Below are 16,051 nucleotides of genomic sequence, written 5' to 3' on the forward strand. Positions count from 1 at the left end.
ATAAAAGTATTTACATCGAATCTGTAAACAAGAAAACAGTTGTTGTATTTTCTTTTCCGTATACTCCACTCTGGTTTATACGTCTGTCACCGTACTATATATTTGTCACCGCATACAAGTGCTGACTTTATCCTGTTTCTTTTCCTTTTTTTATTATTTTTTCTTGTTTCTTGTTAAAAAAACAATTTTCAATAAAGAAAGATTGACTATGATAGAAACAGATAAAGCCACAGCACAAATGCCATCGAATGGAAATCCGAATACGTCTGTAGCAGATAAATACCAGACTGTGGAATCGTCTCCGGAGCGGCATCCGGGGAACATCTATCTGCTCCGTAATTTGCTGCATGAAGCTAAAATAACTTGTCAAGTGGTAAAATAAAAGCAGCAGAACATATCCCCTAAAGCTTTGTTACAAGGTGACATAATCTTCTATAAGGAGCCGGAGAATTGCCCAATCGGATAGAATTGCTCAGTGACCAATTAGGGCACGTCTTACATGGCAACTTTAGAAACTGACTAGTGTGATGCTGGGTGCCCAGCATTCCTCCAGCTCTGCCATGTACCAGTGTCAGCCATGCTCTGACTTACGGCGCTGCTGAAAAAGAAGATTTTTTTTTTATCCCCCTTACAGCATCAGCAACAAGTCAGGTAAGTGTGTGGTGCCCTGCTGTGATTATACATGCAGGCAGGGTAATGATGAGCCGCACCGTCCATCATTAACCCTTGCCTCTTTGCCAGCAATCCAGCACAGATGCACAATAACAGCGTGAATGAGGCTGCAGATGAATGAGGCTGAATTCACAGGATGTAGCAGAGGACTGCCATGACAGCTCTCCCAGCTGCTCAACATTCTGCATTTATATGATTGCACACGTTGTATGCGTTGGGCATTCTGCACTTTCTGTGATTATGGGGGTTAATCCACGGTGTGTGTGCAGCCTATGGTGAATGCATTATTTGCTGGGCATGTATCGCCTCCTGAGTTATGGTTACATGGTTACTAATCTCCCAAGTGGGAATGATCTGCAATGTGTGTGCTTGTTTGTGATTTTCATATACCTGTTTATATCTGCGTGGAATATATTGGTTATTTGTTATGTCAGCACCGTGACCCATAGTATACAGTTTGCAATGTGACGCTGGATTATTTAGGATCCTTGGTACATCTAATATTACAGTAACATCTCAGGCTAAGTACATATCGCATTTGTGCCCAATGTCGCTCAGGAGGTACGCACAGGCGGGGGGCATCAAATGCATCTGTCCTCCATAGGGGCCTATTGTAAAAAGAAAAAACATATACCACATGGCTACACTTTCTTATACTGTAAAACAAATTGTATTCAGATGCATACGTGCCCGACGGAGGCCGAAAGAGCACACTGCAGGCTCCGACCATCTGATGAATGGGGGCATATAGGAACGTTACACTATATGTTGGGAAAAGCTCCTGATGTGTACCGTAGGCTTGAGACAATGTGCACCCAGCCCAAGATTAGATACTTGTGAATATTATTTAAATGGGTTCATGATTTCATCCACCAAAGATTATACATACAAACTTCTGTAACGGCTCTCTGTGTAATTATCAGGGCTGTGGAGTCAGTCTGACATTTCTTCTTTCTCCAAACTCCTTGTCGGAGTTCATAAATTGCCAATAATTAGCAATGACATATTGAATGTATAATTATAACACCACCGTACGAGTATCTTTTTTTTTTTTATTTATACAAAGGGAATTAGATTGATAGAAAAAAAAAATATACAGTATATATATTACTTACATGTCTTAACTCGTCTACATTTTTAAAAATGCCACTATATATATATATATATATATATGAAGAAAAAACGGAGCAGCACCAAGAATATAGAAAAAAGTGGACTTTATTGCCTGGATGGCGTGGCGACGTTTCGGATACCAGATCCTTTTTCAAGCCTTGAAAAAGGATCTGGTATCCGAAACGTCGCCACGCCATCCAGGCAATAAAGTCCACTTTTTTCTATATTCTTGGTGCTGCTCCGTTTTTTCTTCATATTGCTGGAAGTCATTGGACTACTGACTGGGGAAGCTTTGCACTTTATCAGGTACTTTGTAGATGCTGTTCCAATTTTTAAATATATATATATATATATATATATATATATATATATATATATATATATATATATATATATATATACATCCATTACTAATATTGATTACCGGTAAGTAATTTAATTAAATTTAATTTAGACAAGTCAAGAAATGTTAGTAACATTCATGCAATTGTTATATAATTTATATATATATATATGTATATATAGATAAAAAAAGAACACAGCAGCACATGTACATTAATCAGGCCATGTGAAAACACAGACAAATATTCAATATTATATTTCTCAAAAATATTTTTTCACAAAAAAATTTTCACAATTTTTTTTTTTCATAAAACTTACAGTTATAGATGAAATGAAGATCCTTAGCGCATAAATTGGCCAATTCATGTGTGCCCATCAACCACGGCAAGGTGATCTCCCTCGAATGGGTCCTACTCTACCATACATGCCACTCTTGGGCTACCAGCCTACAACTCTGGACAAAACATGTCACTCTGGGCTAAACCTACAATATGTGGGCAGGTAGAGTTGATTATTGCCACCTGCAAGGTCAATGGGAGGAGTGCAAGATCAGTCTGGATGCAGCCACATCCATATAATAAATAGAGAAAAAAGCCAACCAGCACTCCTAATGTGAACACGTGCAAGCTGCAAGCTGTATCATATAGATAAAAACGAACACAGCAGCACATGTACATGAATCTACATATATACGGTGTGTGTATGTATATCTATATATATCTATATATATATATATATATATCTATATATATATATATATATATATATATATATACAGTATATATATATATATCTATATATTTATTTTATTAAAGTTGGAGTCGTTACATTTTTACCGACTCCACCTAAGGCCTCTTTCAGACATCCAGATAATTCCAGTACCAGAGAAATCGGTACCGGAATTATCCGTGTCCGTGTGCTCACGTAGCACATCAGTGTGGCACACGTGCGGCATCCGTGTGCTGCCCGTGTGCCGCCTGAGGACCACACGGACCGTGCAGGAGAGACAGCGCTACACTAAGCGCTGTCCCTCCTGTGTGGTGCTGAAGCCGGCATTCATCTCTTCTCTCCCGCAGGAGAGAAGAGATAAAAGATCAAGTTTTTGTTATTTTTTGTTAAAAATAAAGTTTGCTGTGAGCTCCCGCCTCCCATCCCCCGTGCGCCGCCCGGCCCCTTGCATAGAAATACTCACCTAGCTCCCGCGATGTCTCCTCTCTCCTCTCAGCGCTGGCAGCTTCTCCTATGTGAGCGGTCACGTGGTCCCGCTCATTACAGTGAGGAATATGCGCATATTCCTCACTGTAATGAGCGGGACCACGTGACCGCTCACACAGCACAGGCTGCCGGCGCTGAGAGGAGACATCGCTGGAGCTGGGTGTCGGTGAGTATTTCCTGGCAAGCGGGGGGGGGGAGAATGTGTCTACGTGTGTCAGTGTCACCGGTACGTGAGGAAACTGTCACTACACGTACCGGAGCCACTGACGTGTGAAAGAGGCCTAACTCTAACTCCAGCTTAACAACACCAACTTCAGTCTCTATAGTAATTCCTACTTATTTTTTTTTTTTAAAGGATTTCTGTTTGCATTAAATAAAGGCCATCATTATTTACTTGCAAAGGATAAAAAGTTTTGTAATCTTGTATTTTTTTTTTTAATCAAAGTGTTGTCGACTCTGAAAAAAAAAACAAAACAAAAAAAATCACCCTGCATAATTTAAAATAAAAATAAGAGGTAGAATTTTTAAACCTGTGTACATTTGGCTTACAAATACTGAGGTAAATTCACCAAATACTCAACGTGTGCACATGGCCTTAGGCAGTAAAGACAGATTTTCTTTTAGGGCAGTCCCACACGTCCAGATAATTCCGGTACCGGAAAAAATCGGTACCGGAATTATCCGTGTCCATGTGACCCTGCGTTTCTGTGGCACATCAGTGTGGCATATGTGCGGCACACGTGTGCTGCCCGTGTGCCCACTGGCTACCACACGGAGCGTGCAGGAGACAGCGCTAAAGTTTAGCGCTGTTCCCTGCATCGTGCTGAAACCGCGATTCATATCTTCTGTGCAGCAGCGTTTGCTGCAGAGAAGATATGAATAATCCTTTTTTTTTTTAAAGTTTATCGTGTATAAAATAAAGGTCCATGTCCCCATCCCCTGTGCGCCATAGGGGTGGAGCTGCATATTCATGACTGTAAATGGTTTCAGCACCAGTGGGGGGGATAACGCTGTCTCCTGCACGGCACACGGACTACACATGGACAACGTCCGTGTGCGGTACGTGTTTTACATGGACCCATTGACTTTAATGGGTCCGTGTAATACGTGCGCTCCCACGAACACTGACATGTCTCCGTGTTTGGCACACGGAGACACGGTCCGCAAAAAATCAATGACATCTGCACAGATGCATTGATTTTAATGTGTCTATGTGTGTCAGTGGCTCCGGTACGTGAGGAAACTGTCACCTCACGTACCGGAGACACCGACGTGTGAAACCGGCCTTAGATGGTTTCGCTAACTGACGCCCCGTGACTCCTCTCCTAGAAAGTGCTGCTGGTATCTGTACACTCCCTTCTGAAATTACAAACATGCAGAGCAAAATGTAGCTACTTGTATGGGTATATAGGTAAATTTAGTGTATAAAAAGTGATCAATACAATACTCAGGGTTTAGGACATTAGTAGATGGTTACACACCATAATAATAGCCATATAAAAAAGAGGTGTGTGAAAACCACAAATAGTAGAAGATTATAATACAAAAACTTTTTTGAAAATAATTACAAATGACATGAACAATCAGTCAGTGATTGGCATCAACAAACATGTGACTGCTGCAGCCAATCACTGCGCTCGATTGTGTTGTTTTGGCTGCAGCATTTACATGCCTGTCTCGACCAGAAGAGGATACATTGGTCGGTGAGATCTTGGGCAGCACAATCGGGAGGTAACTATGAATTATTAGATTGTACGGCACATTACTGCTTAGTAATGAGTCTCAGTGTAGCTGCAATGTGCTATTTCCATTTTTATGAGATTTTTTCCCCCCAATTTGTTTTCTTACTTAGGTTGTTTTCTCACAATAAGTATATGAGGTTTTGATGTTGCAGATTTTCTGCAGTATTTTTGGACCTATTATGTAAATTAGGTAACTTATATTTTTTCATTGTGTTTTTGAGAGCATCTGTTTACATGCGTTTTTGACGCTGCTGTTTTTGTCTTTTTTTTGGCTATGTGATGTAATAAAGCTGTTCTGTGTTTGATACTTCCTGGTGTTTGGTTTTCACAAAATTTTATTCATACAGTCATGTGCGGATTTCATGTACTCTTTGCATGTTTTTGCAGCAGAAGCGCACTAACAACGCATCTGCGTTTTTTTTACCTGTGGAATTTCCACATCTAATGGAATTCTATGGGGAAAATCTGCACATAAAACTCAGCGTACCGCCAAGAGAAATTGACATGTTGCGGATTTGAAAGGTATCGCAGGTCACTATACACTGTGGAAAAAAAACCCAGTGGGCAAGAGATTTCTATAAATTCAGACATGTATTTTTTTGCTAAAAATCATTTTAGTAATTGCGTTTCATTAAGGCCATGTTCACACAGTGCGTTTTTTACTGCGGAACCGCAGCGGTATTGCCGCTGCGGTTCCGCAGCTGTTTTCCATGCAGGGTACATAACAATGTAACCCTATGGAAAACAGTCACTGCTGTGCACATGATCCGGAATTTAGTGTAAAAAGCCGCGCTGAATAGCCGCGGTAAAAAAGAAGGAGCATGTCAATTCTTTTTCCTGAACCGCAGCGGTTCTGCACCCATAGACCTCCATTGTGAGGTCAAAATCGCAGTAAAACCCGCAGATCAAAAATATATCTGCGGGTTTTACTGCGATTTGATGTGCAGAACCGCTGCAGCAGGAAGTGCGGGGGAGCGGGCGGAAGTGCGTGGGCGGAGTGTGGCTGCCCCCCCCGTGCTCCGATGCCCCCCCCCCCCCCCCGTGCTCCGATGCCCCCCCCCCCCCCCCGTGCTCCGATGCCCCCCCCAGTGCTCCGATGCCCCCCCCCGTGCCCTAATCTCCCCCCCTTATACTTACCCGGCGTCCCGGTGTCCGTCCGGCCGTCTTCTCCCTGGGCGCCGCCATCTTGCAAAATGGCGGGCGCATGCGCAGTGCGCCCGCCGAATCTGCCGGCCGGCAGATTCGCTCCAAAGTGCATTTTGATCACTGAGATATAACCTATCTCAGTGATCAAAATAAAAAAATAGTAAATGACACCCCCCCCACTTTGTCACCCCCATTGGTAGGGACAATAAAAAAATTAAGAATTTTTTTTTTTTTTTTCACTAAGGTTAGAATAGGGTTAGGGTTAGGGGTAGGGTTAGGGGTAGGGTTAGGGGTAGGGTTAGGGGTAGGGTTAGGGTTAGGGGTAGGGTTAGGGGTAGGGTTAGGGTTAGGGGTAGGGTTAGGGGTAGGGGTAGGGTTAGGGTTAGGGTTAGGGGTAGGGTTAGGGGTAGGGTTAGGGGTAGGGGTAGGGTTAGGGGTAGGGGTAGGGTTAGGGGTAGGGGTAGGGTTAGGGGTAGGGTTAGGGTTAGGGTTAGGGTTAGGGGTAGGGTTAGGGGTAGGGGTAGGGGTAGGGGTAGGGTTAGGGTTAGGGGTAGGGTTAGGGTATTTTCAGCCATTTTAGCCCTAAAAAGCTTCCTAGGAAACACACAGTAAAAAAAGGATAAAAAAACGCATCAAAAAACGCATCAAAAAACGCATCAAAAACGCATCAAAAAAGGACAAAAAAAGGACCTGCGTTTTCTGCCAAGAGCTGCAGTTTTTTAAAAAAACTGTCCTGAAAAAAAAAGGATGGAAATCCTGAACGTGTGAACATACCCTAAAGGCTTTGCCCTGTTGCTTTCTATAGCCTCTGTGATCTAGTCCTGACGGCAAATAAAGTTATCTGAGAATCCGTCAGCGAGCTCATTCTGAGAAGTTTCTAACTTTTCTGTCTTTTCTGAGCTCTTCTCAGCTGATTTATGACCACATCAAAGTGAAATGTGCAGGGCAACAAAGAACCTGTAAAAGCCAAACAGTGCAAAATGTTTAATGAAACTGAATTGCCAAAATTTTTTTAGCCCCAAATATATAAATTCAAAGAGTATCCATTATTTAAATTTTTATTTAATAAACTAATATGTATGAAGATAGGCAATTTTGTAATATATCTATATTATGGAGTTGCTTTTTTTCTCCTCTAGGATTGATTTTTTTAATCTGAATTCAGGGGTAAAAACTTAATTCAGAGAATTCAGATTTTTCAATTAATATATAGGAGATAACAGGTTTTTTTTTAAAAATTCTATGGAGGGGGGAGCTAGAGAACGGCACAGACATTCTGCTGTAAGTTCTCCTAAAATGACAGTTACAGTTTTCCATAGAACTTTATGAGCACCAACTGCCATCTTCTGTCTCAATAGTGGGAAAATCTGTACTGAAATTTGTGCACCGTTTGTATTGATGAAATATTTGCTAAATAAAACAAATATTTCATCAATACAAACAGTGCACAAATAAGCAGTAAATCTGCTAGTCCGTTCAGTGATGAACTTTGAATATCCCAACCCACCACCTTTAATTAACTGCTTTTTGCCTATCCTGTGCATATGCACAAAGCTGCCAATAAATGGTAACAGGAGGGTATAGACACTGCTCATAAAAGTCAGAAACTACATATCAATTACCGTACTTCACGGCTAGAGAATATTACTGAGAAGACTAGCAGAGATGCAGAAAATAAAACGTGTTTTTTTTTAGTTAATACTACCGTAAGAACTGTAGGCACCAGGATGCTTAAAGGGGTTTCCTGGGCAAAACAAAAACTTCACCGGTGGCATGGAGGTGTGAAAAATAAATAAAGTAATACTCATCAGCACCTACCCGTATGCAACACAGGCCGCTCCATGGTTTGTGCTTTTTTAGGAAGAGATGTCACTGTTCCATCAGCAGCAGGTCCGTTGCGGCTGTAGCACTATGGTGACTTGAGCAGCGTGACATTGGAATGATGTGCTGTTCAAGTAACCTGACCGCTGCAGTCAATCACAGGCTACAGAAATCCTGCTGCTAGTGGAATGGTGACGTCTCCTCTTCCAGTGTGAGGGAACACTCTGGAGCGGTCTGCACTGGATCCAGTTGAGTGTTGATAGGTGAGTATCACTTAATTTATTATTTCTTTTCAACTCCAAACCACCAGTGAACTTTTTCATTTTGCCCAGACAACCTCTATAATATCTATATCAAGACTTCCCTGCCACATGCAATTTCTAAAAGAATATATATGTCCACTGTGATTCATTAAATTAGTTTTATTAAACAAAGTATTAAAATATTTTTATATACACAAATATTAAAAACAGGTAGCGGGCCACATAGTACATATTATAGCGGTATTATAGCGGTATTAACAAAGAGTAAACAACCCACTATAAAAATGTGTCAGTAGATTATAATTATATGAATGTACATGGTGAAATTATAGATATATATAAATGCTAAAGTTTAATCAAGGTGCTTATGGAAGTGTATATAAATACTACACAAATTGGGATACCCATGATTAACACGAAAGGATATAAATCTAAACTAAAATACACCATCATAGTAGATTGTGATGAGAGCCTCCATTCTGACGTATGTTTCGCACAGAGCTTTTTCAAGAAGTAAAAAAGCTCTTGAAAAAGCTCTGTGCCACACGCACATCAGAAAAGTTCCAACAAGCCTGTGTGGGTGCTTACCGATTGGCAAAAAAGTCACTTTAGCTGCATGCTGCTCACACTACATTAACTACTCGATCAATGTGCCACCTAATTGTGTTTTCATTATAGGCCTTTAAGTATTAATTTTATTAGTAGTTCACCGGTTAAATATTTTGACGTCTTATTTTATATGTTGCAGTTTGGCTGGTGTAATGCAACAGAAAACCTCTGAAGCCGGCAGGTCCCCGTGGCAGGACTCCGTTAGAAACGGTAACTTATATAAGCCTTTTCGCTGCCCACAATGTGGTGAAAATGCGCGTTTCAAAAGCCTATCCTCGCTGAGAGCGCATCTGGATTATATGCACACCTATGATGAAAGATATTTTTGGGGAAAATCAGGGGTATTTTGTTCACTGAAAGAGGCTGATCTGGAAAACTCAACAGAGCCTCTCAATGAGAAGCAGATGGAATCTATCGAGGATGAGCTCAATCAGAAAAGCTCATCATCAACTTACTGTGACTTGAAAAATGAGAACAAAAAGGCCAGCAGTCCCATAGAGATCCTATCGGACAAGCCTTTCCCTCTTATCAAAAGCTCCCTGCCAGACAATTCCACAAAAAATCACTATATCATTGGATATCCTATGTCAAGTACTAAGTTTCAGCTTGACCCACAAGAGAAGTCCGTGCTCAATCAACTTACGGAAAACGTTGATAAAAACATAGAAAAGAAAATTGATAATCTCAATAAGGAACTTTGCCAAAAAACCTCCGAGCTTCTGGAAGTCCGTGCGGCCTTTCTACAACTTTCCCAGAAGAAGCAGGAAGTGCAACGCAGAGAGAGAGCGCTCAGCCGGCAAGTGGACGTGGCTGTGGAACTGATCGCAATTCTTCGTCAGCGGCTTACCGAGTCCGAGCAGGAGCTCCAGCGGAAGGAGGAGTAAGTCATAATCTGCCCCCCAAAAAAACAGTAATGCTACCATTATTTTCTTTCCAGGAAGGTGTTTCTTTGTAGGATATGGAGATCTTTTGATTTCTCTTTATGTGGTATGTTCGTATCAATGGCAGGAGAGTCCACATTATTATTTTAACAAATGTGGACAAAATCTTGTGGAATTATTAATATACAAGTATTACAGATTCTCCTCCTGTACTCGTTAGCGCCGCCTTCCTCAGCGACTGCACGGCTCTCCTGCTCTCAGAATGACTACTGATGGAGGATCATGTGACCAGACCTGTCCACCAGCCACCTCCAATAGAAAAGCAGCTTTCCCATGTGAGGCGTTTTCTAATAGGAGGAGACTGATGGACTAGTCTGGTCACATGCTCCTCCATTAGTAGTCATTTAACAGCAAGAGAACCTTGCAGTTTGTTGGAAGGCGGCACTAATACTTTTATTTTAGTGCAATAAAATCATATCTACAACACATTTGTTAAAATGGAGATCAAGTAGACAACCCCTTTTTAAAGGGTTTTTATCATCATCAGTCTTTAAGGAGCACAACTTTGCCTCTCTGCTTCCCAGGAAGCAGTGCATTCATGATTGATTGGTTGGATACCTGGCCCGAAAGGTGCAAACTCCCCCAATGCTGTAAGCATTCCCTCTGCTTCCTCGGAGGAGTGAAAGGGCACTGAAGCTGGCCAGCTCCTGTCACCCAGCCTGCTTCAAAGCGGCACTTACAAGCTCTACAGAAAATAGCTTGTAAGCACTGTACCACTAATACATTACAAAGGTGGAGATTAACCCAACCTACGAGTGGTAAACAATAGGATTAAAAAAAAAATCCTTTTTGTTTTAGTAACAGATGAAGGGTTGTCCAGGTTTGGTACGAAGGTCTGCAGTCACTCTACGGGACTGCAAACTCATGAATCCTCACGGTGTGCACACTGTGCATTATCAATATTCACCGGGGATTCAACCAGGGATTCAAGCTTGAGGAGGCTAATTTGCATATTCCAGGTGCCTTCTGGGAAAAGCGAAGAGTCTCCCTAAGCTAGAAGATCGTTGGGTACAGCCGGGACCAGCTGCTTGGAAAGCATCACCAAAAAATTTTTGCCTGTAGGACATTATTGCAAGAGAGCTTGGCTGAGTAGATTACACAAAGAAGGAAAACACACAGCAAGTCAGCAGGATCTAGGAGCAACATGGCAGATGTGACAACCTACATGGTGAGCTGCAGCATGTGCTACATGTTCACAGATCGACCAGAAGAAGAATCAAATTTCACCTGTCAGAAGTGTAGACTAGTGGCCCTTTTAGAAGAAAAGGTGCGGGGTCTGGAAGAAAGAATAGCAACTTTGAAACTCATCAAAGAGAATGAAGACTTTCTAGACAGAACAGAAGCATCTCTACTGGTCACAGAAGGTGAAAAAAGTGTCAGAGAACCTCCAAAAGCAGATGAGTGGAAGCATGTGACCAAAAGAAGCAAGAAGACCATGGAGAAATCACCAACCACACAACTGAAGAACCGATATCAAATCTTTGTAGAGGATGAAGATGGCACACCTAAGGATGAAGCAATACCAGCAAGCAAAAAAGAAAAGGGCACACAGCAACAAGTGACAGCAAAAAGTACAGCCAAGAAGCAACGAAGAGTGGTGGTGGTGGGAGACTCACTACTGAGAGGCAAAGAAGCAGCCATCTGCAGACCGGTCATAACTGCAAGAGAAGTATGCTGCCTTCCAGGTGCGATGATGAAGGATGTGACCGATAGGATACCAAAGCTCTTCAGCTCCAAGGACGTCCACCCATTTCTTCTGATACATGTTGGCACCAATGACACGGCAAGGAAGGACCTACCGACAATCTGCAAAGACTTTGAAGAGTTGGGGAAGAAAGTAAAGGAACTGGATGCACAGGTAGTTTTATCTTCTATCCTTCCAGTAGAAGGGCATGGCACCAGGAGATGGAACAGGATCCTTGATGCAAACAACTGGCTAAGACGATGGTGCAGACAACAAGGATTCGGATTCCTGGACCACGGTGTGAATTACTGGTACGATGGACTCCTCGCCAGAGACGGACTACACCTCAACAAACCTGGGAAACACACATTCGCCAGAAGACTCGCTACACTCATCAGGAGGGCGTTAAACTAGAAGAAGAGGGGACGGGAAGAAAAACATTAGACTTGAACAAAGAAGACCCAGGAAAACATACTCAGATGGGAGGTAAGAACATTTCTAAAACAATCCACAGCGAGGAGATTGGAACAAAACAAAATCCTCTAAACTGCATGCTCGCAAACGCCAGAAGCCTGACAAACAAGATGGAAGAACTAGAAGCAGAAATATCTACAGGTAACTTTGACATAGTGGGAATAACAGAGACATGGTTAGATGAAAGCTATGACTGGGCAGTTAACTTACAGGGTTACAGTCTGTTTAGAAAGGATCGTAAAAATCGGAGAGGAGGAGGGGTTTGTCTCTATGTAAAGTCTTGTCTAAAGTCCACTTTAAGGGAGGATATTAGCGAAGGAAATGAGGATGTCGAGTCCATATGGGTCGAAATTCATGGAGGGAAAAATGGTAACAAAATTCTCATTGGGGTCTGTTACAAACCCCCAAATATAACAGAAACCATGGAAAGTCTACTTCTAAAGCAGATGAAGCTGCAACCCATAATGAGGTCCTGGTTATGGGGGACTTTAACTACCCGGATATTAACTGGGAAACAGAAACCTGTGAAACCCATAAAGGCAACAGGTTTCTGCTAATAACCAAGAAAAATTATCTTTCACAATTGGTGCAGAATCCAACCAGAGGAGCAGCACTTTTAGACCTAATACTATCTAATAGACCTGACAGAATAACAAATCTGCAGGTGGTCGGGCATCTAGGAAATAGCGACCACAATATTGTACAGTTTCACCTGTCTTTCACTAGGGGGACTTATCAGAGAGTCACAAAAACACTGAACTTTAGGAAGGCAAAGTTTGACCAGCTTAGAGATGCCCTTAATCTGGTAGACTGGGACAATATCCTCAGAAATAAGAATACAGATAATAAATGGGAAATGTTTAAGAACATCCTAAATAGGCAGTGTAAGCGGTTTATACCTTGTGGGAATAAAAGGACTAGAAATAGGAAAAACCCAATGTGGCTAAACAAAGAAGTAAGACAGGCAATTAACAGTAAAAAGAAAGCATTTGCACTACTAAAGCAGGATGGCACCATTGAAGCTCTAAAAAACTATAGGGAGAAAAATACTTTATCTAAAAAACTAATTAAAGCTGCCAAAAAGGAAACAGAGAAGCACATTGCTAAGGAGAGTAAAACTAATCCCAAACTGTTCTTCAACTATATCAATAGTAAAAGAATAAAAACTGAAAATGTAGGCCCCTTAAAAAATAGTGAGGAAAGAATGGTTGTAGATGACGAGGAAAAAGCTAACATATTAAACACCTTCTTCTCCACGGTATTCACGGTGGAAAATGAAATGCTAGGTGAAATCCCAAGAAACAATGAAAACCCTATATTAAGGGTCACCAATCTAACCCAAGAAGAGGTGCGAAACCGGCTAAATAAGATCAAAATAGATAAATCTCCGGGTCCGGATGGCATACACCGACGAGTAGGGTTGAGCGAAACGGGTCGTTCATTTTCAAAAGTCGCCGACTTTTGGCAAAGTCGGGTTTCATGAAACCCGATCCGACCCCTGTGCGGGGTCGGCCATGCGGTACGCGACTTTCGCGCCAAAGTCGCGTTTCAATGACGCGAAAAGCGCCATTTCTCAGCCAATGAAGGTAAACGCAGAGTGTGGGCAGCGTGATGACATAGGTCCTGGTCCCCACCATCTTAGAGAAGGGCTTTGCAGTGATTGGCTTGCTGTCTGCGGCGTCACAGGGGCTATAAAGGGGCGTTCCCGCCGACCGCCATGTTACTGCTGCTGATCTGAGCTTAGGGAGAGGTTGCTTCGTCAGAAGCAGGGATAGCGTTAGGCAGGGTCCATTAACCACCAAACCGCTTGTGCTGTAGCGATTTCCACTGCCCAACACCACCTTCGGTGCGCAGGGACAGTGGAAGCTAAATTTTTTTTTTTTTTCCCCTCAGCGCTGTAGCTCATTGGGCTGCCCTAGAAGGCTCCCTGATAGCTGCATTGCTGTGTGTACGCCGCTGTGCAAACCAACTGCTTTTTTCAAAGCACAAATCCTCTTGTTCCTTCCTTTCTGCACAGCTATCTTTTTTGTTTGTACACACTTTTTATTTAATTTGTGCATCAGTCCACTCCTTATTGCTGCCTGCCATACCTGGCTGAGATTACTGCAGGGAGATAGTAATTGAAGGACACTCCCTGTTTTTTTTTTTTTTTTCTTTGTGTGGGAGATTAAGATTGACATTTATGCTAGAGTGCCATCCCTGTGTGTGCCATCTCTCACTCAGTGGGCCATAGAAAGCCTATTTATTTTTTTGCTTGATTTGGGTTATAAGATCTACCTGAAAAAATCACTACATCAATCAGTGGGAGAAAAATATTGGCCTCAGGGCTTGTGTGCCACTCTTGACTCCTGTGTGTGCCATCTCTCAGTCAGTGGGCCATAGAAAGCCTATTTATTTTTTTGCTTGATTTTGGTTCTAAAATCTACCTGAAAAAATCACTACATCAATCAGTGGGAGAAAAATATTGGCCTCAGGGCTTGTGTGCCACTCCTGACTCCTGTGTGCATCATCACTCACTCAGTGGGCCATAGAAAGCCCATTTTTTTTTTTTTTTTTGCTTTATTTGGGTTCTAAATTCTACCTGAAAAAATCAATAAATCAATCAGTGGGAGATTAATATTGGCCTTTGGGCTTGTGTGCCAGTCCTAAGCGTGCCATCTCTCTCTCTCAGATAGTGGGCCATAGAAAGCCTATTTATTATTTTTTTTATTGGGTTTATAAATTTTCCCTGGAACCAAAAAAAAAAAAGTGGGAGATTAATATTGGCCTCTGGGCTTGTGTGCCAGTCCTGAGCGTGCCATCTCTCTCACAAATAGTGGGCCATAGAAAGCCTATTTATTTTTTTGCTTGATTTTGGTTCTAAAATCTACCTGAAAAAATCACTACATCAATCAGTGGGAGAAAAATATTGGCCTCAGGGCTTGTGTGCCACTCCTGACTCCTGTGTGCATCATCACTCACTCAGTGGACCATAGAAAGCCCTTTTTTTTTTTTTTTTGCTTTATTTGGGTTCTAAATTCTACCTGAAAAAATCAATAAATCAATCAGTGGGAGATTAATATTGGCCTTTGGGCTTGTGTGCCAGTCCTAAGCGTGCCATCTCTCTCTCTCAGATAGTGGGCCATAGAAAGCCTATTTATTATTTTTTTTATTGGGTTTATAAATTTTCCCTGGAAAAAAAAATAAAAAAGTGGGAGATTAATATTGGCCTCTGGGCTTGTGTGCCAGTCCTGAGCATGCCATCTCTCTCACAAATAGTGGGCCATAGAAAGCCTATTTATTTATTTTTTTTTGGTTTTATAAATTCTCCCTGAAAAAAAAAGGGAGATTAATATTGGCCTTTGGGCTTGTGTGCCAGTCCTAAGCGTGCCATCTCTCTCTCTCTCTCAGATAGTGGGCCATAGAAAGCCTATTTATTATTTTTTTTATTGGTTTTATAAATTTTCCCTGGAACAAAAAAAAAAAGTGGGAGATAAATATTGGCCTCTGGGCTTGTGTGCCACTCCTGACTCCTGACTCCTGTGTGTGTCATCTCTCACTCAGTGGGCCATAGAAATCCTTTTTTTGTTTTATTTGTTTTCTAAATTCTCCCTGAAAAAATCATTTTATTTTATTTGGTTTCTAAATTCTTCCTGAAAAAATCATTTTATTCTATTATTTTTTTTTCCTAAAGTCTCCCTGAAATAAAAAAAAAAAAACAAATCAGTGGGAGATTAATATTGCCCTTTCTGCTTGTGTGCCAGTCTTGACTCCTGGGTGTGCCATCTCTCTCTCTCTCTCTCTCCAATTGTGGGCCATAGAAAGCCTATTATTTTTTTAGCTTGATTTGGGTTCCAAAATCTACCTGAAAAAATCACTACATCAATCAGTGGGAGATAAATATTGGCCTCTGGGCTTGTGTGCCACTCCTGACTCCTGTGTGCGTCATCTCTCACTCAGTGGGCCATAGAAAGCCTTTTTTTGTTTTATTTGTTTTCTAAATTCTCCCTGAAAAAATCATTTTATTTTATTTGGTTTCTAAATTCTTCC

General features: G+C 41.7%; 1 protein-coding gene across 1 annotated transcript in view; it reads left to right on the forward strand.

Moving 5' to 3' along the window:
* Positions 1-492: 492 nt before the first annotated feature.
* Positions 493-16,051, forward strand: part of ZNF365 (zinc finger protein 365) — a 46,523-nt gene continuing 30,964 nt past the window's right edge. The window contains exons 1-2 of the mRNA XM_069753623.1: positions 493-651; positions 9,063-9,803. Of these exons, the coding sequence (XP_069609724.1) occupies positions 9,076-9,803 (728 nt within the window). The 5' untranslated portion in view covers positions 493-651; positions 9,063-9,075. The remainder of the gene's footprint in view (positions 652-9,062; positions 9,804-16,051) is intronic.

The sequence above is a fragment of the Ranitomeya imitator genome, chromosome 2 (assembly GCF_032444005.1).
Source record: "Ranitomeya imitator isolate aRanImi1 chromosome 2, aRanImi1.pri, whole genome shotgun sequence".
Lineage (NCBI taxonomy): Eukaryota > Metazoa > Chordata > Amphibia > Anura > Dendrobatidae > Ranitomeya > Ranitomeya imitator.